At 39.3% G+C, this 27,117-nt stretch overlaps 1 protein-coding gene across 5 annotated transcripts; it reads left to right on the top strand.

Annotated features, from left to right (window-relative positions):
- Positions 1-2,371: 2,371 nt before the first annotated feature.
- On the top strand, positions 2,372-26,825 carry LOC103467731 (uncharacterized). Of its 5 annotated transcripts, none has more exons than XM_081609204.1 (8): positions 2,373-2,806; positions 13,463-13,689; positions 15,461-15,518; positions 16,901-16,979; positions 17,104-17,145; positions 18,712-19,175; positions 21,441-21,578; positions 23,492-26,825. In XM_081609204.1, the coding sequence occupies exons 2-8, from the start codon at positions 13,556-13,558 to the stop codon at positions 24,023-24,025; spliced, it is 1,449 nt and encodes a 482-aa protein (XP_081465330.1). In that variant the 5' UTR covers positions 2,373-2,806; positions 13,463-13,555; the 3' UTR covers positions 24,026-26,825. The 5 variants fall into 5 exon arrangements, with proteins under 5 accessions (XP_008412610.2, XP_081465330.1, XP_081465332.1 ...); XM_081609205.1 differs by lacking the exon at positions 2,373-2,806 and adding an exon at positions 10,014-12,896; XM_008414388.3 differs by lacking the exon at positions 17,104-17,145 and having other exon boundaries at positions 2,372-2,806; positions 16,901-16,945; positions 18,642-19,175.
- The last annotated feature ends 292 nt before the right edge of the window (positions 26,826-27,117 follow it).

The raw sequence follows: 27,117 nt of genomic DNA, 5'->3' as shown, positions 1-27,117 counted from the left end.
ATTGTTTTTATTTGTGAAATATATTGTTAAATGCTTCATTGTTTTTCATAGATTTTATTCCATTCTACTCTGTACATGGTTCTCTTGTGACGTCAAACTTATGGGAACTTTGAAGCTGACGGCCATCTTGTTAAGTATCTGTAACTAACTAATGGCAGTTGCTATGGAGTTGCTATGACAACAATAAACAAGCCACAAGCTTAGGACTAGCTCTCACCTCGTTCCTATCTAACTTAGAGAAAAATATGAGTACATACATATAAGTGCAGTTTGTTTCATATACTGTCATTTTGTTGGTTTCACCTTTGCTTTGCGCTTGCCTACTAAGATGGCGGTTCAGTGGCGCAGATCACTTCCAGTTTGAACCTCCCAATTGTTGAACTACATTTGATGGGCACTGCGCCATTACCTAGCAACCCAAGAAGAGATCCAGCACATTTGGTCAGATGGTTTTACCACTGCATGCGCTGTACAATGGCTACTGGAAAAGACAAGTTTTGTTTATTTCTTAACATAAAGAAACCACGTGCTGCATTCTTGTTGGGTGTATAGAAGGCTCTACTAATGCTTTTCAAAGATGTACGGTTGTATAGTTGCTTATTTATTTGCAGCTATTTTCATGTGCGAGTGTAAACGTTGAGTTGGGGGCGTAGCAGCAGCAGCCTATTTAGATTTAATGTGACAAAACAAACTATCTTATTCTGAAAGGAGCTGCAAATAAACCTGGCCAGACTAAAATCTCAATGATTTTGTGAAAAAAATGTGATGAACGTGTTTTGTATAGCCAATAAATCTGTCCTAGCCTTTTCAAGGAAGCACAGTAGTTCACCTTTAAATAGATGTGGAGATGTATATGCATGCAGTACACATAAGTAAGTGCTTTCTTGGCAGGACACTGGATTTCAGACCTTCAAAAGACCTCTCTGTTTGTTTCTGAGTGTGGCATGGATCGGCCCTCATACAGCAACACCGTCCGCTGCCTTCTGATAGGTGGCTCCTCATCCTCAGTGCTCTGAAGACTACAGCAGGTGGGGACAGTGGTGGAGCTGAAGGCTTCAAATGTGTTAAAAAAAAAAACTAAACTAGACCAAAAGAAACACACACCACAGGTCACAAACAAACTGTGGGGGTTTTCTGGTGACACAGGATTTGAGTTTCAGTGTGCAGGAGTCAAAGTAGTCAAACTTCACTGTTAATTAAGTATTCATTATACTTTTAATTCATTTTGGACTCTGTGCTTTCACTTTTCTGCTTCCAACCAAATATTTTAATGATAAATAGCAATATTTCAGGTGTTTTGATTGACATTTAGCTGCAAACCTTTCTGTATTTCAGTCTAAATTACTCCAGAGCAACAACATTAAAGGGAACCTATTATTCTTCCCTCCCTTTTAAACAAATTAGGATAAGTCTATGTGTTATACAAAATATGTTCATTGCATAAAATTATTATTAGAAAAATAAATTTCACCTGCTTAGCTTTTCTATTTTTTAGCTCCTTTCAAAATTTAGGGCTCTGTCACTTTTATGCAAATAAGCTGGTGCTGGCCACGCCCCCAACTTGATGTTTACACTCGCACTTTTTAAACGTCAAGATGGCTGCAAATAGATGAGCAGTAAAACAACCGTACATCTTTGAAAAGCATTCGTAGAGCCTCCTGTATAACCAACAATAGTCCAGCAGGTGGTTTTTGGATGGAAAGTCAACAACAAAATACTTGTTTCTTCAAGCAGCCATTGTACACTGCAAAAAAGTCTCTAATTTACAGTAAATTTTACTGTATAAATACTGTAAAATTTTGGCAACCATAGCGGCCGCCATTTGAGTAAATCAGATACTTTTTTTTACAGTGTACAGCTCGCAGGGTAAAACCAGCTGACCAAACGTGCTGGAATTCAGCTGGGGTTGCTAGGTAACGGGCAACCCCAGCTGTTGCTGTTGAATGTGACTCACATTCAACAATGAGTCACATTGTTGAATGTGACTCAACAATCAAGAGGATTTGGTAACAGCTTATTGTCCAGCCATAAAACATGAACTTATTGCCAAAACCTGGATGTGTTTTGTTTTTTTGTTTTTTTTTTTAAGCTCGGGTTGTTTTTAAAAGCAGTTGAGACCCTATTGGAAATACAAAAACGTGAAAAAATTCAAATTGTTTAGAATAAATCCCCTTAGAATGTAAAATTTACATTTTTTGCAGAGTTTTGGCATAACTGATGTTCTGAGTAAGTTGTTCTTTCAGTTAACAATTAATCGACTGATAAACAATAATCGTTTCAGCCCTACTTCAAATAATCTGAACATTCCCTTTAAAAACCCATTCATTAGTCCTCTAATTACATTACTCCATCTTCCCGGGAGGGGGCGCTGGAAACGAAAAGCCAGGTTAATAATTGGGGGGTCTCCAGCTCTGCCTGTGTCACATGGAAGCGCGGTAGCCGAGCTGAGGGGATGCGAGCCGAGATGGAGGGGGTTTAAGGGACCGAGGAGCTGAAACCTGGCAGTCGGAGATAATTTTGGAGTCGCATCATCATCATCAGCAGCAGCAGCAGCAGCATCAGATCAGGATAAGGATAAAGGGGGGGACGCGGACTCGCAGGTTGAGCTCTTCCCAGCCTCCCCTCTTGGCTGGGGGTGCGCGGACAGGATGCCACATGAAGTGCGCTGCATCCCCGCTCTGTGAAGCCCGTGAAGAAGGTCTGGCGGTGATTATGCTCGCAGGGAGCTTGAGTCAGTCCGAGGGGAAGCAGAACCTGAAGGAAGCGACCGGAGCCGATGCTGCGCCTCTCCAAACCTCTGAGCTGAGTGAGTACGGGGGGCTGCTATAGCGCAAAGCAGAGTGTGACAGGCTGGAGGGGAGAGGAGGAGGAGGAGGAGGAGGAAGAGCAGAGGAGGGGGGTGGGGGGTCATTCATGTACATATAGATTCAGCTCGATAAGCATCTTTTATTCTTCTAGGAAATGTAAGCTGCGTCTCTTTGTGTTTCCTTCATCCAACACAAACACACGTGCGCAGCCGCCTCAGCATCGCCGCATCGCCTCTTTATTTTGGGCTTTAACGCGCATTCATCTGAGAACTTCATTGTGTTTTAATGAGACGGAGGCGAGCTGGTGATCTTTTATTTATTTATTTTTTCTCTGTGTGTGTTTGAATGTGGAGCAAATGAAGATCATTAACGTTGGACCCTCCTTTAGCGTTCCTCCCTCACCCCCATCGTGGCTGATTAATAGGGGGTGTGGAGGGGAATCTGGCTTTGTCGCGTTAGTTACCAGCTGACCTCGGGGACACAGCATCCTCACTTTGATCTGGAAATTAATCGGAAACGCTTTGATGATTAAAGGAGGCAGAAAAGGGAACCGGGCTGCAGGCTCAGTGAAGCAAAACCCTGAAAATAAGCACTGCATCATAATGGATTTTCTTTTTTTTTTTTTTAGCTTCTACCTGCACCCAGAGACAAGAAAAAAACAAAATCCTCTTGCATGGAGGTCGGTGTCAGTCGGCATCAGTGGAGTGCTGGTTTGTAACCTGTTGTCAGCAGCATTGCTGCAGCTTGAGCCCAGAGGCGAGGCGAGCCGACCAGCCAGCAGGCTGAGTGTGATTGATGCCTGCTGAGCTGTTACCATCATGAGCTAGCCTCCCTGGACACGCACACACAGAGAAGCCCTTCATGCGTGAATATCTTTATTTTAGCAAATGAAGAAAAAAGGAAAACACACACTGAGCTGGGGCGTTGGTAGGACACAAGTTCTGACTGAAATTAGAGTTGAAATGTCCAGCTGACTGAGTGTTTTCACACCTGATTGTATGTTGATTGGTGATAAAGACTGCAACATTTATTACATGTTTTACATGTCCAGATGCTTTGTTTTGCTTCTACACTGAAACGTCCGTTCCCCTCCTCGCCTGTGGTGGCGCTGCAGCAAAAACCTGAATGTAAGACACAAAAATCTAAACAACGTAAACAAAAATGGAGTAGCATCAGATTTTAGCGGTTGTAGGATTTCTTGTTTGTCTTTGGTAAAAGAAAAAAGGAACACGAGCCATTTCTCCCGCTAGAAGTAGATATGCGTGTTTGTTTTGGTTGCATTTACCCAGAATGCCCTGCGCTGTAGTCCACTTCCTGCTTTTGGAGCTTTCTCTGGTCTTCGTCCATCCATATATCCATTCGAACAGCAACAGAGTTCGTTGAACCAAACCGAGACCTACAGGTGTTTTCATAACGTATAGTCCGGTACACTCAGTTCCATTGAAAATCAAATTTGCAACATTTGATCCACTGTGGTTCACTTTCATACTGCACTGTGTCAAACGAACCGAATTAATTGTAAAACCTGTTCCCCACTTCCCCTGTGGTGACGCTGCATCAAGAACTACTGAAGGAAATTACATGAAAACCTCTGAAGATGAAATCTGAGGTTGTTCATGAAGAAACGCAACTTCCTTCTTCACGAAATCTAAACAAAAATGGAGTAGCGTCAGATTTTAGTGGTTGTATAATTTGTCTTTATTAAAAGAGTGACCAATTTCTCAATTAACCAATTAGCATTCGCTTCCATGCTTTTGGTGTTAATAACGTTTCTGTCAATATGCCAAAGTTAGCTATAAGTCTATTGTATTTCGCAAAACTTCAATCGGAGCACTTTTTTTGCATCACAAAAAAGTGACAAAAGTCATGTGATCTACAGCAGGATGTTACTACTGGCAGAAACATAGAAGAAGACGACAGGAAGTGGTAGCAGCATCATGGCATGTCTTGCTTTTTAACGACTTTTTGCCTGAAAAAACGTATTCACATGTGATTTTAATTGGGTTTTTTATTTAAGGGAAACAACACAATTACAAAATTGCCTTTTTTCAACATTAGCGGAATATTAACACATTTTTGCACACATTTGTAATGAAAACGCAGTTACTGATTTACAACAAAAAGAAACAGAAAGCTCAACTATAGCTGTGTTTCTGTTAATTGCACAATTTGACATTTTGAAAATAAATTTGCTTACTGGGAACTCAGCGAAAAAACTCCCGATTTTTGATTAAAAATAATTTTCGCTATGATGAGCCGGTTTTTTGGCAGTATCAAAATTGGTTTAATTCGTAAAACTTAAATGGAAACACTTTTTTCGCATCACACCAGTCACGTAATGAGCAGTCGGATGTTAATAGTGGCAGGAACGATGAAGAAGACGACAGGAAGTAGAAGGAGGATGATGGTTTGTTTTTGTTTTTTCTGACAGCTGGCTCCAGAGTTTCCCCTGCATCACGCGGTTCATAAAGAAGTTGAACATTTTGAATCCATAGCTCTTCTGTTAAATCGACAAAACGCTGCGTACGTAGCCGGTCCAAAGGAGGCGGGGCTCGTCACTGAAAAAGATGCCGACGTGTCGTTGAATTATGAGTATATGTAACTGTTTACATTCTTCATTGATGTGATTTTTATTGACTTATTGCATGAGCAAGCTTATTCACGTGTTATTTTAATTTATTTACGAAATTTTATTTTTCCAACAATAGCAGAACATAGACAAAGATTTTGCACACATTTGTAATGGAAACCCAGCTACTCACACATTGTTTTACAGGTGACAAACTAAAGTCTGAGGTGAGTTTAATTGATTTTGTGGAAAAGTCCGAGCAGTAGCTGTAATATTTGAGCCGCTGTATTTGTGTCGGCGGTGTTTGCTGGAGAGGCAGCGCTGTAAACACCAGACCCGAGTTGCACATGCAGGCTTCAGCCTTCTTCCTCACAGGGGCATGGTTAATCTTTGCAAGCAAACATTTGACCTAATTCACATTCTCACACAATAGCATCCTCCCCTCTCTCTCTCTCTCTCTCTCGCTCTCCCTTCCTCCCCCTAACACACACACACACACACACACACACACACTTAACCATGTCGCTGTTATTTGTGTCACTCGGAGGGTGAGGATTTCGCTCCACATCTACTCCCAGGTGGTTTATGAAAACCTGGGCAGATTGGTGAAGCCGGGCCGCCTGTTTCCAAACCGGCTCTGGTTTTATTAATAATGAAAACACATGTAAACGCAGAACATGTTCCTAGAAAATTAAACTCCCGCTGACTGCTACCAGGGCTAAACGCGTTCCTCAAAGTGCCTTTTCCACGAGGATTACACCTTAAACGCTTGTCTGCCTCCAAGGCCTCGCCCGGCATTCTGAACAAAACCATAAACATTCAGCTAAAGGAGATTATGGCGACCTTTAAATGTGATATGAAATGTGTGTAGTCAAGCAAATGTGCTGTCTGGCGAGCTTCAGACTTCCTCCCAAGGCGTTTAGAGGATGAAACGGATCCAAGTCAACAGGTGAGCTGGAACAAACAGCTACCTTTATGATTAATTTATTCATTGCCGTAAACAGAAGATAAATCGCCAGAAAACTTCATGCTTAGTTTTAACTGACTTTCAATTAAAAAAATACAGAAATTCAACTATGTGTGATTTAAGATGGGAAACATGTTTAACTACCTGATTGTAAATCTTTCCTTGAATTAAAACGCTTTCAGTTTTTCACATTTTGTCATGTTACAGCCACAAAACACAAACAAAAAAACATGAAGTACTTACTAAGTGGAAGAGAATTATACATGGCTTTATACGTTTTTACAAAATAAAATATGAAAAACCTAATTTATTTGTCTTAAGTTCCATCCATCCATTTTCTTACACCCTTGTCCCTCAGTGGGGTCGGGAGGTGCTGGTGCCCATCTCCAGCTAACGTTTCGGGCGAGAGGTGGGTTCACCCTGGACAGGTCGCCAGTCTGTCGCAGGGCAACACAGGACAAACAACCATGCACACACACACTCACACCTAGGGACAATTTGGAGAGGCCAATTAACCTGACAGTCATGTTTTTGGACTGTGGGAGGAAACCGGAGTACCCGGAGAAAACCCACGCATGCACAGGGAGAACATGCAAACTCCATGCAGAAAGACGCCGAGCCGGGAATCAAACCCAGAACCTTCTTGCTGCAAGGCAACAGCTCTACCAACTGCGCCACTGTGCAGCCCTCGTCTTAAGTTCACTGAGTCAATTTGTTCTGTAATTATTTTCAGTAAAATTGTAGCTGCAAACCTTTTGTTTACCAGATTTGATTATTAGACTATAATTTTGCCTGCTTTTTTACATTTTTTAAAATAAAAGTCAGATCGGAGGAACACAGATTCTCAGATTATGATCCACAACATTTTAATAATCGATTAATAAAAATGTACTAATTAATTGTAAATATGTTAACATTTTAATTGAGATGTGTTTAGTCAAGTTATATTCAGAAATTTTTAAGCAAAAATTTATCTCAACACTTTTAAGCGGTGTGTAAGTAAAAACTAAACAAAGGCTGTTTTTAAAGTTTTGATTTTTAACAACACAAATAATTAATGAGGTCCAACCCAGATTTAGTCTTTTTCAGCCTCTAACTCAATTTCTCCCGGATTATTTAGCTCCATCCATCAGTTCTATCCAGCTTCTCTGTTCCTGCTAAAGCAACACATCCCTGCAGCATGATGCTGCCACCACCATGTGGGGACGTTGTGTTAGTTTAGTGTTTTGCTGCTTCTCATTTATGGCTTGTGGAGATAATTTATGGAAAACTTCCAGTCAGTTTTCCATAAATCCTGGTTTGTGGGAGCAGAGATAACAATTTATTATCCTGTTATGAATCTCTGCATCTCCTCCAGAGTTACCACAAACCTGTCGTCCGATTCCTTTAAGCCTTAAAAAAAACCACCTTGACATTTTTTGGCATTAAGTTAATGTTTTTTTGGTGTCTGAAAAAAAATTAGCTGTTTCAAAAATTTCCCAGTTGTTGAATCACTTTCCAGGAGAAATGCGCTGTTACCTAGCAACCCCAGTAAAGCCCAGCCTGTTACCTAGCAGCCAAGCTGAATTCCAGCACATTTGGTCAGCTGGTTTTACCGTTGTACAATGGCTGCTGGAAAAGACAAGTGTCTTGTTCTTAACTTACCATTCAGAAAGCACTTAATGGATCCTTGTTGGTTATACAGGAGGCTCCACTAATGCTGTTCAAAGATGTATGATTGCACAATTGCACATGTGTTTGCAGCCATTTTCATGTGCGAGTGTAAACGTGGAGTTGGGGGCGTGGCCAGCAGCATTTTATTTAGATTTAAAGGGACAAGACGCCCTAAAACATGTCAAGACAAACTGAACAGAGCAAACTAAAATCTGATTATCTAAAAATGATTTTGAACATGTCCTGTAACGCCCGTAGATCTATCCTAACCTGTTCGAGGAAACGTTACAAATCACTTCTAGGGTTTGCAATTACAAGCATTATCTTTCATTTTCAGATGACAGATTTAACTTTAGTCATTCAGATACAGTTTTTTAAACTTCACCTTTGACCTTTCTGCTGTGGTTTTCAGTCTTCATGAAGCCTCTTGTTTTCTGATATTTTCTAACAAACCTCTGGCGCTGTCACAGAACAGCTGGGTTTATATTCAGATTAAATGATGCACAGTTTTAGGCAACCTTTGAAAATTAGACTGAACTTATTTAATTCAGGTTTATCAGGGAAAAAAAGGCGAGAGGAAAGGAAATGTTCTCCAGGGAAAAGGGGAAAAGATTTGGAAAGAAAATGGAAATGATGGAAAAGAAAGAAAAGGGAAAATGTGGGAATGGGAAGTAAGGAAAGGAAATTACTAAAGGAAAAGAATCAAGGCAGTAAAGTAAGTTAAAGGGAAGGAATAAAGTAAAGGAATGGAGTCCTCTTTGGGAAATGTGACATCTCGTTCTCATCATCTTCAAACACCTGCCACACGACGCCCACACGTCTTCCTTCCTCCCGTCTTCTCTTTTCCTCCACACCTCCACCTTCCCCCTTTCTTCTCTCTCATTACCCTCTCTGTCTCCGCCACTCAGCTCTGTTGTCAAATGAGCAAAGATACAATTATCCTGACACGGTCGAGAAAAGATGCATATTGTTCTTTAAATCCAGCCTGATATTTCAGACTTTTCATGATCCGTGCATGATGGATTCTCCGCTGTGACATTTAAAGCAGTCTGCAGACAGCTACAGCTATTAAAACAAGTTTGATAGACATGCTGGGAAAACATTCACTTTTACAAATCATACTTTAAAGAAGTAATTATAATACTTGGGCATCTGCTGCTGAAATGTCCCTTATTCATGGAGCTTAATAATAATAGTAATGATGATAATCAAAGTGATTTGAAGCAGAAAACAAAGCTGTTGTGTTCCCGCTTGTTAGGATTCCCTGAACAAAGCGAGGAAGCTCAGATCAGCGTGCACAGAATAACCGAACAGGCCTGTGTGGGAAATCTGCTGCAAATTAGATTTCATGCTGGGAACAGTTGGATTCATGTCTGGATGTCTACTCAGGGAAATGCAAATTACCAAAAAAGTCTGCAAACCCGCAACAGTAGGAAACAGAGCAAACTTTCACCGTCTCTTTAATGTGTTTATCATGCTAACGGAAAGCTAGTTTTGCTTTCATATGCTGTGATGTAATAGTTATAAAGATGAAATATTACAAAAGAACAACAAATAGGTGTGGCTGATTATGTCATTTAACATGAAAGTTTTCTTTTTTTTCATGGTAAGAATTTTCATTTATTGTTGTCATGGAATTTTCACTTATTTATGACGACATATCGGAGCTATAGATAGAAAAAAATTCTGCAAAAAGCTCAGGCATTTTCTAAAAATGAGAAGGAAGTTTCTGAGTCTAAAAGCTAAAAATTTGCTAGAAAAAAAAAAAAGAAATTTTGAGATAAATTGTAGAAATTTTCCAGAAAGAACAAGGAAATTTCAGAGCTTCAAAAAGCCAAAAAAAAAAAAATGCTGGAAACCCCCCCAGAAATGTTTAATTTCAAATGTTCTAGAAAAAAAACATAAAAAAGGAGCAAATTTATGCATAACACCACACATTTTCTAAAAAAAAAACAAGGATAATTGAGCTAAAAAAAAAAATTTGTAAAAAAAAAAAACAACTGAAATTTTGAGATTAATCTAAAAAAATGTTCTAGAAAAAAAACATATAAAATAGTACATTTCTGCAAAAAAAAAAAAAAAAAAAAAGATTTTTTTTTTTTTTAAAAGGACATTTCTGAGCTCCAGAAGCTGAAAATTTGCTTGGAAGACATCCAGAAATTTTTAGATTGATCTTAGAAATGTTCTGGAAAACAAGGAAAAAGGAGTACATTTTATAATTTTTTTTAAAGCACAAATCTTCTAGAAAAAAATTCTGAAATTTTAAGATTAATCTCAGAGATGTTTTAGAAAAAAAAAGAGAATTTCAAAGTTTCAAAAAGTAAAAAAAATAAAATAAAATTTGAAACTCAAAAATCTGAGTGTTTTTCTAAAAAATTTCTGTGATTAATCTCAAAGTTTTATAGCAAATTTTCACTTTTTCAAACTCAGAAATGTCAGATTTTTTTCTGAAAAATTTGTGAGATTAATCTCCTATTTTCTGAGTTTTGTCAGGCTCTTAGAATATGACATTGCAACCAAACACTGTTTCGCAACTGAGCTATTGCAAACAATACGACTGTGATTTGATACATTTATATATTTAGTGTTTCTATCCAGGATGCGTCTGGTCAGCAATCAGGAAATAGTGTTTATGGTTGGTGATAAAATCCAAAATAAGTGTATTATATGTATAGATGCCAATGAAGCCAATAAATAGAGGAAAAACATAGAGCCCTCTGCCTCTCAGAATATAAAACATTTCCTGTTGATTGCATCATTATCTTCTTATATCACGTTTTGTAGTGTCTGTGTTGTGCATTTGTTATGACAACCTGTTATTGTTGGCGTTAGACGCCGCTTCATGCCTGTGAATGAAGACAGCCTTGATAATTGTTCAGACATGATCCAAATAATTGAGATTACTCGGTCATTTGTGACAGTAACGGCGTGGGAGGAGATGAAGAGGAGTCGCTGGTTGTCAGACGGCGTCAAACGAACCAGAGGATGTTTTTCTATCGCTGAAGGTTTTGATTAGTCCGAGAAAAAAATCTGTGATTTTGATTTAAATATTTTTCTGTTCTGGAGAAACTGATAAAAAATATGGGAAAATATTCAAAATTACAGCATTTAGTCCAATTTCCTCTGCAGAAAAAGTTAATCCATTCATCAATTCATCCATCCATCCATCCTGCCATCCATCCATTCATCCAATCATCCATCCATTTGGATCATTATCCCGTTCAATAACCAAATGATCTTTTATTTTTTTAGGTCCTGTTGTTTAAAATATTAACATGTCTATACTGGGCATGTGGAGCTTTTTCATGTACTAATTTATTGATTTTCTCCAAACCCCCCTCCCTGTATTTGCTGTAGTAAAACTCAACTTTAACATCATCTGACTAAAACATGTGGTTCCAGTTAAAGTCCCACTAAAGTTTAGCAAACTTCACATGTTTACATTTGCGATGTTGGGACAGAAATACAAACTTTTCTCTGGTATCACTCTGAAACAACACAACATGTTTCAATGTTACTTTGACTGAGCCATTACCTCTACGTTAGTTTATCAACATTCTACTTCTTCTCATTTTGACAAAGACCAAAATACCAGAATAAACATGGAGGCCGCTCTAAATTGATACTTTAAGAAAGACGCTTTGTTAAAGGACAAGATACAAACTAGTCAGTTAAGAACAAAATAAATATTTGAGAGAAAGAGAAGATATGCAGCCTGATCTGAAGCAGTCCTTATGCAGGACGCAGCCGTCTTGGCTCTGACAGACAAGTGAGAAACACACATGAAAACACAGTGTCATGGTAGACAGATGGCGTGATTTGACAGAGATCAGACTTGTTTGCTTGGTCTTTTGGTGCAGTTCTGTGTTTTTTGTTGTTTATTTATAACATATTACGCTGCCAGAAGAAATTACGTGGCAGGCGGCGAGGAGCAGAGAGTCGGGGGGGAGGGAAGAAAGGCGAAATATTTCTGTATGCTCATTCTGCTTTCACACTCGTCTTCGTCAGTGTTTCAGGTTCTTCTGCCTGCTGGCATGTTCAGCTCCGACTCGATGCATGCTTGTTGGTTTTACAGTGGTTCAAATGAAGAGGGGGGTAATTATTTACCCATATGGATCAACAGTTGTGGGACAAACAGATCGACTCTCTGCGATCTTTCCCTCAGTCAGATTCAACCAAAGAGGCGTCATTTTACTGTTGGTTTGCTCAAAATAAACACGTGAAAATTTGTGTTTGTGGGAAGTTGTGCTGTTGATGTCTGTAACTGTGACATAGTAATCCCTAAACATGCTAAAGCAGAAGCAGGGGCCTCAGGCTGGATGTCTATTCACTTCACTGCTCCTGCGCTGGATGGGAAATCAGACTGTCCTTCTTTTCAAACCACTGCTCTCCTTATGCCTTCAGCACAGAGAGGGCATTTTTAATTCTGGTTGCTTCTGGGCAGCAAACGATTAATTTTTATTAGTTAACTAATATGTCCGTTTAAATCTTATTTTAGTGTCGCAGTTTGGCCGCCTTCCAGCAGAGGGCGCCGCTGATGATTTTAAGCGGAGCCGTTGATGAAAAAACAGAGATGGCGGCGGGCCGTAGCAAAACGGCAAAAGATAAACGGTCGAAACGAAGTCCGTATGGGATGAAAATGCACTTTAAGCGGTTCCGTTTTAAAATAAACTTCTTATTTTATCACCGCAATAGCGCTCATTTAACCGAGCTGTATGGCTGAGCAGTGTTAGCTTCTCATTCAAACATCACTTATGTGCTAAGAGGAAGAGATGATAGAAAAGCGGAGGCCATTACAGAAAAAATTTAACATGACGCGCCATTGAGCCCGGTTGATTTTAAGGTTTATGAGTTAATTCACTTAATGGAGCGAAGTTTCCTTCAAGAGCAAACACAGAAGGTACTTTTGTATGAATATCTCTCTGTTCATGGGGAAATGTTTCACATATTTTACTCTTTTCATCTTTTTTTGTGTTGTATTTTATAAATACGTCTTCAATTTGTGAGAAAAACAGAATTTTCTGTTTAGTCACTTAGTTTTTATACTGCTGACGATGTCAAAAGTCAATTAATTATTTTTGATTCAGCATATTATTAAACATTTTGCCCTTCTTGTTCTTGATATGAGAGAAAACTCATGTTTTTAAGACATGGACGCTTATCAATTAATTGTTGACCAATAAGATCATTAATCGATAACTTTCATCCTTAATATTTTAGAATTGTTAGATTTTTTTTAAAATTCAGGATATTATGAAAAATTTAGCCCTTTATGTTATAAAAAGCCATCTTGATGAGAGAAAATTCGGGTTTTTAAGAAAATGGATGCCTATGAATGAACTGTTAGTCCACAGATAAGATCAGTCAACTCTAGATGAGCTCATTCATCGATAACTTGCATCCTTATTCGTAATGATTTAGAAAGGTCAGATAACGTTGTAATTAAGCCCTTCTCTGTGTCTGCAGATCCCAGTGAGACCGTGGCACTTCGCTGCGTGCATGAGTGTAAGGGTGTAAGTGTGTGTGTGTGTGAGAGCAAGTGAGCGCCAGCGCTCCCACATGGCCTCCATGCAGGACGGGCTGAACTTCACGGCTCCTCCCTACGGCAAGGTCCTGCTGCTGGGCGCTATCGCTGCTGCCTCAGCCTTTGTTGTTACCATCCTTATTGTGGTGCTCTGCGTGGGCTGCCAGAGGTGAGAGCAACACTACATGATCCGTGCATTTTAACCACTGCTTGGAAATCCACTTTTAGTTAAAAATGCACCAGAGGTGGGAAGTATACGTACTCCAAATCCGGAAAAGATGTAGTCATACTAAGTTATTAATTCAAAATACTTCACAATATGAAACAATTAATTTGATTGTCATGAATCAATAATTGAAATCATGTAATTTGCTGAAAAAAACAAGTAAATATTAAAATAAAACTGTACAAAAAAAAAACTTTTTGCACTTGAGAGAAAAAATAAACCTCCTGTGTCTGTAAATATGCTCTAACAGGAACTCCTCAAGTGGCATAGTTTTAGTTTCACTTGATTGATTCTTTTAAAAAAAAAATAAAATCTGCTCCTTCCATTAATTAATCTAAAAATTAACCAACCGATCATCTCTACACTGTATTAATATTAAATCAAACAGAAAGAGCTTTGCTTTTTCCACATGTTGATGTTAAAAGTATTTATTTAGCTGTAGGTGCATCCTTTGTTACAAATGATCAAGCATTCACTAAAGGAATGCCATGTTATTTCATTTCAGGCAATAAAATGAAAGGAATTATTTGTATCTTTTAAAGTTTTTTAAATATCGTTTATAAATCATTTAATAAAAAATCTGCAGAATGTGTCAATGTTTTTATCTGACTAACCGATTAATCGTCAGAATAATTGATTAATCGATAGCTAAAATAATTATTAGTTGTAGCTCTAATGCAAAAAAATTCTATTTAAGATAAAATGGGAACTGAGCATCAAGATCTGCAGTGTGAACGCAGCCTAAGCTATAGTTCAGCTGCAGAAGAATGCTCTTCCTGATGTGATGAAACCATTTTATCTTCAAACAGAGCGACTTCTTGTCAGCTAAAAAATATCAAAACATTTTCACCTCCATCTTACCTATCATGGCTGAGGCTTTCAAAATAAAAAGAGGTTCATACTCAAAACTTGATTCATCTGCATCACTGAAAGTTATGATTTGATTTAAAGCTTTTTGGATTTAAACCAAATAATCATGTAAACATTTAACTCAGACAACAACCTTTTGAATACTGCACACTTTAAAAAAAGAATTTGGCAACAGACTGCTCGTGTTTTTTAAATGTCGGGACATTGCCTGGTTGAGTGAAAATTATCTGTAACTATATATAATGTTTGGCAAAGCTGTTCAAAGTGATCTGGAAAGTAGGAGCTCTTGGAGGTGAAAGATCAAGTCAAACTCATGTTTTGGCATGTCTAACAGATACATAGAAATATAAAAAGATACATGCTTAAAAAAGCTGTGGAATAACCAACAAAGCTGCTCCCCAGACTGATACTGAAATAGATTCATGAAGATGTTTTTTTCAAATCTCCTCTTTAGCTGCTGCAAGTTAAACTACTTAAAATTTATCAGCCCTATAACTCCTGGCTTTTTCTGCCAGACTTCTTTTTTTTGTTAAAAATATATTTTTCTCTCCCTGCTGTGACTGAGTTGTAATGAATCGTCAAGATTTTTCAGAGATAGAAACATTATTTGTAAATGAACAATAATTTCTTCTTTGGAAATGCATTCAGTTCTTGGCTTAATGTGCTTAGCTACTCCCACCACTGGCAGGCATATGTGCAAATGTGAATCAGTGCCGTTCCCTTGAATGCAGTCGTACAATGACTCAGCTTTGTACTAAAAAAAATAGACTCAGGCACAAACGCTGCACACTATCAGAGCATCAGATTTGCATCCTGTATGACAGAGCGCTGTGTTTTATCACAGGAAGGGGAAGACGCACAATGTGCCCGGTGAAGGTGGAAAACACCGCCTCATGGACATGGTAGGTATCAAAACAATCAGAATATCTCAGCTGGACTGCAGCCAGCAGATCTAAATTTAGGACAAAAAGAACAATTTAATATTTCTTTATTGTAACAATGATTAATAGTAGGAGTGCACCGATTTATCAGCCAGATGATTTCCTTAATTTTGGGAGATTGGTGATTGGCTGATACTTGTATGTGAAGCCAATCTTATCCATTGATCTTATTTTCCTCAGCCACTGTCTAAAAATCAGCCACTGTCCTCTTCTGCTCTCCTGTCGTTGACTGAAGGGCCGACCCACTAGGTCACGTCTGCACGCGTTAAGTTAACAACAACAGACTACAGCGCAAGGCATTCTGGGTGAATACAACCAAAACAAACCGATGTGTCTAGCATTAGCAGGAGAAATGACTCATGATCTTTTACTAAAGATGAAACAGAAATCCTGCAATGGCAAACATTTGTGAATAAGAAAGTTGTGCTTCATTACAAATGTGCGCAAAACTTTGCCCATATTTCGCTAATGTAAAAAAAAACACAATTTTGCAATTGGGCTGTTTCCATTTAAATAAAAAATGCAACTGAAATTACACGTGAATACGTCTGACATTAAAAACATGGCGCACCATCATCCTGCAGCTACTTCCTGTCGTCGTCTTCCTGGTTGCGACATCCTGCTGATGATCATGTGTGAAAAAAGTGTTTCCATTGCGTTTCTGCGAAATAAACCAATTTCAATACAGCCCAAAAAATATACCAAAGCCAAACTTTTCATCAAAAAACAAGTTTTGTTCCCATTTAGAACGTTTCAAAATGTCAAATTGTGCAATGATATGGTCAATGGAAAAGTAGATAGTGTATTTTTCAGAGGTTTTTGAGTTGTTTCCTTCAGTAGTTAGTGCTGCAGCGCCCCCACAGGCGAGGAGGGGAATGGGTTTTTCAAACGGTTTCGTTTCTTTGACAGTGTAGTGTAAAAGTGAAAATGTAACAAATGTTGCAATTTTGGTCCCAAATAAAACCAAATCTACTGGACTAACAGGTGTGGAAACACCTTTAGTCACCATTTTAGTACCTGGATTACCAGAAGCTCAAAAGAAGTCAATTGCAGAGTTGACAGCACCAAGACCAGCTGCTTGATGAAGAAGATTTCATGGTTTTATAGTTGTGACCCACATACTCAGTTCTATCTACAAATGCATTTTCCTCACAAACATTGTGCCAATTAAGGAGAAATCATAAGGTTTTCCAATGAATTACTGCCAAAACATATTGTTACAATAAAGAAATAATCAACCAAACTTAATTTTTAGAGTTTTGTGCTCAATTTAATTTAACATAATTCACCAAAATCATTCTGAGGTAATTTCTTTAGCCTTGTTGGTTTGTGTGTGTTTTCAGGGTATACTCAAGCAGTCAAAGCTGCGGTCCATCAGTAAATCTGACGCGGAGATGAACAAGATGAACTGCAATGGCAAAAGTGAGTGCATCTCTCACATGTAAACCTTGTTGTGTGCTCCTGTAAAGTGTACCTCATTGTTGTCATGGAGAAACTATTGTTCTTGTTTCAACTGCATGACAAAATAATTTCTGTGTCATTCAAGTTGATTTTTGGGACATGAACACAAAGCATCGGGGTATGCACTGTAAGTATCATTTATTTGTAACCATTAAAAACACCAAACTTTGAGTTTGAAGGTCTTTGCAGTGTTTCCTGGACTCTTTAATACACGTTCTGGCCCAAATTCCCTTAAAATATGAGAAAATCTGAGGAGATAAGACGAGAAATTTACCCGCAAACAGAATTCACATCGTAGTTTAGATTCAGCTTTATTTAATTAAGACTGTTCAGACCTAATTTATGAGCATCTCTCTCTCAAAGACACGAATCGGAGCGCCAAGGCGACTCCTGGAGCTCCATCACTCGGAGTCAACAGGGAGCTGCGTTTGTGGGCGCCGTGACAGGCGCCCAGGAGGATTTGAAGAGATAGAAACATATGTCCTGCCTCATATTTGTCCCACTTCCACTGCAGAGTGATGAAGCCAGTTTGGATCCATATACTCAAACATCTATGTCAGTTCCCAGTTTACTGTTTCTTTCAGACAGGGCTGCGACTAACAATTACTTTAGTAGTCAATTATTCAGACGATTAATCAATTAATCGGGTAAAGAATCGGCATATTTGTGAGCTGATTTTTGAGCCTTTATTTAAATTTTTTTATTTTTGCAAGATATGGAATACATTAAAAGACGCAAATAATGCAATTCCTTTCATAAATAACAAATTTACTGCCTAAAATGCCACAACATTCCCTTAGTGTACGCTTGATCATTTGTAGCAAAAGATGCATCTGCAGCTAAAAAATCAATTTGGTGATTTTTTTAATTATTAATAATTAGATAGCAAATAGGACTTTTTTTTTTTTTTTTTTTTTACAGAATTTGAAACAGGTGAAGCTAAAAATGACATCCAAGTTCTGGGTTGAACATATCTACAGACAAGGAAGGTTTTTCATCTTAGATGCAAAATATATATATATATATTTGTACATTTTTGGCTTATTACTGCTCTAAGCTTATTTCAGCAAATGGCTTTTTTAAACATCTTTGTAGTATAGTTAATGATTAATCAATTACTATATTAGTTGATGATTATTTCAATAATCAATTCATCTGATGAATCATTTCAGTCCTACTTCAAATACTTCCCTGTCTTCCCAGGAGGGGGCGCTAGAAAAGATTGGGGCGTCTCCATCTCTACCTGTGTGACACGATTCTGTATTATCCAGTTAGTGATTAATCTGTTACTAAATTAGTTGACAATTATTTAGTTAGCTTTTCAGCCCGACTTCTTATACTCTGAACTATTCCTTTTCCATTCATTAGTCTTCTAATTTCACTTCCCCATCTTCTCAGGAGGGGGGCTGCTACATCACCAGGTGGTGATTATTTCAATAATTGATTAATCACGATTCGTTCGGTTAATCGTTTCAGCTCTGCTGCCAGATATTCCTTTCTCCCATGTTCTTAAACCCTCTGAGGATCAGTCAATCGAGGGATGTGAATTCTGTTTTCTGGAGGGTGTCAGCTGAACAGAGAGTATAACAGCCGGCAGCATGAGCCCTGCGGAGGCATCTTAAGAAACGTCCAGCCAGCATGGACCTTCTGCCGCAGCCCAGCCGCTGGTCTAACTCTGACCTTCGTTCTCAAGGCAGGCAGCTTCCCCAGATCCCCTCTGGGACTGGAGAGGACAGCGAGCACACTTATTCAGAAGTGGGCCAACGTTCCTCCACTGCACGTACTGACGATGCCCTCTACGCCATGGTAGGCAGGGCCGGGCAGACGGACACTCCGGCCCCTCCGGCCGTTCCCGCCAACACCCCGGCGCCCCCGGACCCGGACGGCGAGGTGGAGGGATCGCTGCCCGAACCCGAGGCCCCGGTCATGTCTCCCCCACACGCTCCGGAGACGGCGGAGTACGCCTGCGTCAGGAAGCTGAGGAAGGCTGAAAAGGCGCCTCAGAAGAGGGACAGTGGGACGGATATGGCAGAGCCGCCCGCCCCACCTCCACGCCACGGGCCACCGTCGCATCCCGCCCCCCCGCCGCCTCACCCCCACAGCACAAAGTTGCCTCGTAGAAACATTGAGGCCTTCAATGTCCCATCATTCCCAAAGGTTGGTACAATTTATTCTACCATTTAGTTACTAGGTTGCTGAAATCTTTTGCGACATTTCTACACATTGAAAAAGTTTGCCTACCTCGATGTTCAGCTCTCAGATTTCTGTTTGAAGAAGTACCACGCCTACTTTCTAGAAAAAACAAGGACATTTCTGAGCTTGAAAAGAGCTAGAAAATAAACTCTTGAAATTTTTTTTATTTTTTTTGTTTAAAAAGTCAAAAATTTTCAAGTAAAAAAAACGCAGACATTTTGATATTAATCTCAGAAACTTTTTATAGAAATGAAATGAGTAAACCTCGCCACATACTTCATCCTAAATGTTGAAATTGACTCTCACTGATGTAGTTGCGTCGAAAATGACATCAAATGTTGCGTTCCGCTAAACAAGGAAGTCGTCTCAGATCTGGGTTTGACGTTAGACCGGAGGCAACAGCGTTCTAGTTAAGATGTTGGAATTTCAACATGGCGGCGCCCATAAACATTATTTGCAATACGTCTTACATACATCACTTAAAACTTTACTTTCCACACACCAGTTCTGATTAGTTCATTTTAGAGTTGAAAACGCTACACGAAACACTGATTTTGGAGGCATTCTTACTTACATGCCTTGTGAAAGAAACGTGTTTCCGCCACATGTTGCTACTGTTGATGTGAGGAGCGTCATATCGAAACGTGAAGTCCGCCTGGCAAGTTGTAACTGATGGTGGTTGGAGTTGCTCCCAGTTTCCCAGCGGAAATCCGATTCGGTTAGGCATTACAGTTGATTTTTCTAACTAAGAACTCGTAATTTTCCAGTTCCGTGTACAATTGGAACATATCATAATAACTCCATGTGGATGCGAGCTGACGGAGAACGCTCCGAAAACGGGAAGCAAACTACAACGCAGGGCATTCTGGGTAAAGACAACCAAAACAGACGCGAGAGTCTAAAGCTAGTGAGAGAAATGGCTTGCGGTCTTTTGCAAAAAAAAACAACCAAAACAACAAAGACAAACCCTAAAGCAGCTAAACTCTGAGGCCAATCCGGTTTTATTTACATTTTAGGAAGGAAGTTGTGCTCTGTGTCTTCTTCTGAGGTTTTTGTGTCGCTTCCTTCAGTAGTTCTTATTGCAGCGCCACCACAGGTGAGGAGGGGAAATGTTTTTTTTCTGTTAGTTTGAATCGTATGATAGTGCAACTGTAAAAAAAAATATATTTTTTTTTGGTCTAGTTTCCCGTACAAATATGTTAATAGACTTGAAATGAGACCAAATGAACTTGCAAGTAACTTTTCAGCAGTATATAGGAGCTTGATTTAGTCAATAATACCTTAATGTTAATGAAAAAGTAAAAATTTCACTGTCAGATTGTTAAGCTTATAACATGAGAAAAATATCTTAGTTCCAATCTGCCAGTGGAACTAGAACTTTTTCATCAATATTAAGGAATTGTTTACTCTAAATAAGCTCCTATCTCATTCTTAAAAGTTGCTTTTCAGAAACAATAGCAATAATTTTGTCTTATTTTGAGCGTGTTAAGGTATTTTCACTAGAAACTAGACCAGAAATACTCGGTAATCTTTTGCAGCGTGGCGTTTCTGTGAGGTTTCCTCTTGGCGGAGGATCTGCGGGGCTGTAATTGTGCCAGTGATGCTGTTTCCCCCGGCTGTTCTCGTACACTGGCACTTCTGCTTAAACCTCTTTGAAGTCCAGGCTGTGAACCTCTTTATTTGTGGTCGGGTTCTTGTCTTTCTGCCCTCAGCGGTGTCACCTCCTCCATATGTTCGCAGCAGCAGGACTGCAGGTTGGCTGGCTGGTTTCTACTGTACATGCATGGCTCTTTGCTCCCCTCCAGGTGACAGTGGGACGCCATTTGCTGCCCCCGTTTGAGGTCAGAAAGGTTGCGCTGTCTGCTGTGACCCGAGTTCATTTACACGCACAGTTCACAGGCTTACAAGCGTACGCAGTTTGCTCACAGGTCTGGCCGCCACAGATTTCCTTTTGGATGATGCAACTCGCTGAAATTGAGTCATCTACAATAAAAGCACCTGCTTCCTCACAGGCTCCACCTTTCAGGGAAAATCTCTTCAGCGCCGCATGAAATCCATTCAACATTACTCCAACACTACGCCATTTCTTAAGAGAGGTTAATTTGTCACCCATGAGTCCGTTTGAAAATGCAATTTTCACAGCTGGAGAGGTCTTCCCGTCTCTGCAGCAGCATGCCTGAACATGTGACCAACTCTGTCCTAAAGCTTGACTTGTTGCTGTGCTGACAGGAAGTGATGTTTATGGGCAATGGAGAGCAGTACATCTGGAAGCCTCCGGAGGATGATGACGTGCTGATGCTCCAGAATAAAGCACTGGGTCCTCTGGGAGCCCATTTAGTGGAGAATATACAACCGTCTGCCGCAGTGGTGAGTGACGACGACGCGTAACGCGATTCAAAATGTTAGTTGTTCTCCACCTCTAATACATCTACAGATCAATTTATTAACATCCATTCAATGTAGTAAAGTATTCATTCCCTTTGAACCTTTTAAGATTTTTGTCCCCAACACTACTGGCCCAGTCAAAGTAATGCACAATTATGAAGCAGAAGGAAATGGATATAGGATTAAACTGCAAAAACACAAAATCTTACCAACTATTTTTGGTCTAGTTTTTGGTGCAAATATCTTGGTGACAAATCCAACTTACAAGTAACTTTTCAGCAAGAAATATGAGCTTGATTAAGTCAATAATTCCTTAATATTAATTAAAAAAGTTCTAGTTCCACTGGCAGATTATTTCACTTATAACAAGACATTTTCCCATGTTATCAGTAAAATAATCTCCCAGTGGAACCAGTATTTTTTAAAATCAATATTAAGGAATTATTGACTTAAAATGAGCTCATATTATTGTTGCCTTTCCTTAACAATATATTTTTTTAAAAACATGCAGTTTTAATTTTTTGTTTATCAGAGGTAAGAACAGGATTTGATTTATTCTTTGGCAGATTTGGGTCGCAAAAATTCAGTTCTGAGGCCAAAAATGGCCCACGGACCGCACTTTGAACACCCCTACTCTATAGAAATGTAAACAAAATATCTGACTTTCTTCCTTACAATCACAAATATCAAGTTTTAAGCATAATTTTTTGCACATTTTATTGTCTGAAATGAAAAAAATTTAAAATCTGTTGAAGATTGTAGACGTTGTCAACAAATATGTGTTTTACTAAACGTACTAAAGCTGCTTTATTTTAGCTTCAGCCCTTTGGGGCTTTACTGAAACAAGTCAGGTTTCTTTAATTGCTTGGTGACGCTGATGAAAACACAAACGGTGTCAAAATGTTGGTGTCCATGAAGCTTTTTGAGAAAAGCTGAAAACCGGTCAATGAGCTCCTGTGTTCTCTGCCTTTTCTTGTTTGAAGGTTTGTTTGTTTGCCGCTGGTGTTCGGTTTTGAAGGGAGGATTCCTCTTTTTCTTTGCTGGTGATTACCTTTAATGGAGGTCATATTTGTGCAGGTGTTTCTGCCACAGAGTATTTTATTTTCTTTCAGCTCCCTGAAGGTCTTTTTCACTTCATTGCTAGATGGATGGATTGAAAAACATTTACAGTTGTGCAGAAAACGGCTTTAATATAATCATCCTGTTCTGTCCGGAGAGTTTATTTCACTGGACTTGAACTATTTTTGCAGAGAGCTGAATGGAGACAAATACTTTAGCAAAACAATGTAGTTTTTGGCAGTATCCAAAAATTATACTCAAGTATGAGTAGCACTGCTTTAACTTATTTATTCTGAAGTAAAAGTAAAAAGTAGCAGGAAATTACTAAAGTAAAAAGTCCACTCAGTAACCGATCAGAACATTATTGGTCACACTGCGAAAACAAGATCTTACAAAGTAATTTTGGTCTAATTTTGTTACAAATATCTTGAAACTATCTTGAAACACTTGAAATAACTAAACTAACTTAGAAGTAACGTTTCAGCAACATATAGGAGCTCGTTTAAGTCAATAAATCCTTAATATTAATGAAAAAGTTTTAGTTCCACTGGTAGATTATTCCACTTATTTTACCAAATTACAAGTGAAATAATCTGTAAGTTTTAAAATCAAACTTAAGGAGTTACTGACATGGAACAAGCTCCTCTCTCTTACTGAAAAGTTACTTGTAGATTTGTTTTGTCTTATTTGAAGGGCACTGAGATATTTGCACTAGAAACTAGAGAAGACAGCCGGTCAGGTTTTGTGTTTTTGCACTGAAGCAGCTGTTTGCACCAGGATCCTTGAACATCTTCTTAACGTCTCTGAATAAAAAACATTTTCCTGTCTGACTCCAGGTGGCTGAGATGTACTCCAAAGTGTGCAAACCTGGAAAGAAGAAGAGAGCGATGCCGGGTTCTCCCCCGGCGAACCTCGGCTTCCGGACCTTGGGTCGAGGCGACCGGGACCGAGACGGTGGATTCAGCGTTGTGGTCAAACCGCAGACATGGGCCCCTCAAGAGGGCAAAGCGGTCGGAGGCTCCCTGGACGACCACTGCTACGAGTCCATCGGCACAGAGGAGTGCGACCCGGCGTACGACAACATGGAAGGCGGGGGCGCCTGGAAGCGCGAGCGGCCTCCGAACACATGTGCCACGCTGCGGCCGAGGAGGAAGAAAGCCCAGCAGCCCCTGCAGCAGCAGCACCCTCCGCCGCCGCCGCCCACGCAGCAGACGCCCAAGTTACAACACCTTCCTGCCAAAGCCCTGCTGCTGCCGGGGGAGAACCTGTACGAGAGCATCGGCGACCTGAAGCAGGGCTCCGCCACCTCCAGCACCACCACCATCTTCACCTTCAACGACGGCATGGAGATGTACGTTACAGGGCTCTGAGGCAGCGGCTGCACTGTGACCCCCTCTGAGCTGACACTGCTGGGTCCCATCATGCCCACCACACATACTGTTTACATTAACGTCACGACATCAGGCCTTTCACAGGCGCCACGCTGCAAAAACATCACATATTACCAAGTACTTTGCTCCAGTTTCTAGTGCAAATGTCTTAGTACACTTGAAATTAGGCAAAACAAAATTAAAAGTAACTTTTCAGCAAGATATATGAGCTTGTTTTAGTCAATAATTGCTTTAGGGTGACCTGCTATGCTTCCTTGAACAGGTTAGGAGATATTTCTGGGCTTTGCAAATTCAAATTCAGAAACACTTTATTCATCCCAAATTAAATGTTGTTATAATTCATTAATTAAAATTTTGCAAAGAATTGCTGTAGATGGTGATGACTGTTGGCAGGGAAGGTCTCTTGTAGCAGTCTGTGTTACAGCAAATCTGAAGAAGCCTCTGACTAAAGACACTGGTGTCATGAAGAGGATGGCCAGGGTTGTCCATAATTTATTTGTACAAACATGTTCATTATATTTTTTGCACAAAATCAAAATTATTGTCATTGTGCAAGAAAATAAACAGCAACTCTGCAATGAAATACATAAATAAAACAAACAGAAAAAACTGAGATATTAAGAAAATGGATTTGGATGAATTTACGATGTTCAGACCAACAACAGCTCTTGGGTAGAAACCGTTTTTTTTTTTTAAGTCTGTTGAAATCATTTTTAGATACTTTTAGTCTGATCAGTTCTGCTTGTTTTGAGCCATTTTAGCATCTCTGTCACTTTAAATCCAATAAAGTCCTGCTGGCCACGCCCCCCAATGGCTGAGTGAAAACAGCTGCATAATTACGCATCCAGGATGCGTAATTATGCAGCCGTCTTTAAACATTATTCTAACATCTTGTCTAAATGTTAACAACTTGTGTTTCCCAGCAGCACACAGCGGTAAAACCAGCTGACCAAACTTGATGGAATTCAGCTTCGGTTGCTAGGTAACGGGTTGGGCTCGGCTGGGGTTGCTAGGTAGCGACGCAGCGGCTGCTGATTTGTGACGTTACATCCAGGAGTTTTTGAATTTTCACACACTAAATAATACAAAGTTAGTGCCAAAAAAGTCTGGGTGGTTTTCTGAAGCGATTGGGGTGTTTATATAAGCAGCAGAGACCAAAATGGAATTATAAAAATGTGCAAAATGTGATTTTTGAACAAAAGGATCCCTTCAATATTGATACAAAAGTACTAGTTGCACTGGCAGATTTTTTTGATCTTTTTTTTTATACAAATAAGACATTTTTCTCATGTTGTAAGAGAAAAATTCACCCATGAAACTGGTATTTTTAAATCAACAGCAAGGCATTATTGACCTAAAACAAGCTTCTACATTTTTCTGAAAAGTTACTTGTAAGTTAGTTTTTACTCACTTTAAGTGTAGTAAAATATTTGCACTAGAAACGAGATCAAAAAAATGTTTGGTAAGATTTAGTGTTTTTTTCCGTGCAGAGGCCTTGGGTGGTAATGTTGATCTGTTATGACCTGGGCTGAATACAAAGTCCTGTCTGCAAACCTTAAAGGAATCCAAAGGTAGTGAATAATAAATGAGCACAAGACCATTGCAGAGTGATCTGTAGGTAAACAGTAGCACTTCAGTTTTACTGATACATCTGTGCAAAGCACAAAGAAGTCAAAAGCCTAAATTCTTCCTCAATTCTAGCGGGTAAAAATAGTCCCATGTTCGGTCCAAGCTGGACCTCTAATTGGGGAAATATTTTAGTAGCACTTAGTCTGTGGTGAACAGGCCTTCCCTGTATATTTGACCAGGATAGAAATCAAATTAAATATTAATCAAAACACTTGAAAGCTCAGGGATCAAGAAGAAAAACAAATTATAAATAGTATTATAATGAAAAATTGCACATTTTGCATTCCTCCTAAAAGCTTCAACAAATTGAGACCATTTTCACAGAAAAAAAAGAAAGCCAATCGGATTCTTCCCTCCATGAAGTTTCACTCGACATGGACTGAACACTGTCTCCACTGCTGTCTGTATATGAAGTGTTTTACTTTGTTGATCCTGTTCCTGCACTTTGCCTGCTACGAGTTGCATGCCTAAAAAAAAAAAAAAAGCAAGAAAAAAAAACAACAAAAAAAACAAGCACTGTCATGTGGTTTCTCTATATGAATGTTTTTATTTTCTTTTGTAGTTGGCTGTTTACCGTTTTTGTTTATTTTTTCTGTTTTTACTGTGTTGCTTTATTTCTCTGTGGAGCTCTAAGCCGGTTTGATGAAGGATGTGTTTGGCTTGGTGGTGTTTAGATGCTCTGCTGTGGCCCAAATGAATCCAGGAGAACGGTCCGCGGCCCCCTCACACCCCCCACTTCAACACGCCCCTGTCTGCTCAGTCACATCTGTGGATCATCCCTGCCTTGTGGTCATACGAATCCGCTTGGGTTTCCATCAAAGTGCAGCGCAGAGAGCTACAACAGGAACTGACTTGTGTTGGCAAATGTCACGTCTCATCGTCACTCCATTGATGAACACTCTCTCTGTTATCAGTGTGAAAATATATTGCGAAAAATAAAATAAAAAATAAAGACGTAAACCGAAAGAGCATCAACCTTCCCCCTTACAAAACCATAAATTTACATCCAAAACCTGAACAATAACAGCGACTTCACTCAACCAAATACCCCCAACAAACAATGTGATTATACTGTAATGTTGATGCAACGTGTATGTACATGACAAAAAGAGAAAGAATAATAAATATATCATCAGTGTCAAGAAATCTATCTTTTTCTATTATGTTTAGTTGTGTTTTTTGGAATGACTTATATTGTGACACAAAACTGCAAAACAGCTGCAATGTAAAAAATATTCCGTGTTACTCTCTGTTTGTTGTTTTATCGAAGCCATGAAGCTACGGTGTGTTCTTGGAAAAAGCCCTGCTAAGTTTTAAATGTGGCAGCTAATGTTGTGTGTTTGCTATTCAGACTACAGGGTCTTGTATTCGAAAAAGCGTGTAATTTAAGTGCTAAAGTGCAAAAGATTGTAATGTTTTATATCAAGATTACTATTCATGAA

This window comes from Poecilia reticulata, chromosome 7 (genome assembly GCF_904066995.2).
Source record: "Poecilia reticulata chromosome 7, P_reticulata-male-v2, whole genome shotgun sequence".
NCBI classification, from domain to species: domain Eukaryota; kingdom Metazoa; phylum Chordata; class Actinopteri; order Cyprinodontiformes; family Poeciliidae; genus Poecilia; species Poecilia reticulata.
The sequence above is the reverse complement of the archived record's forward strand: the minus strand, read 5'-3'. Positions and strand labels throughout refer to the sequence as shown.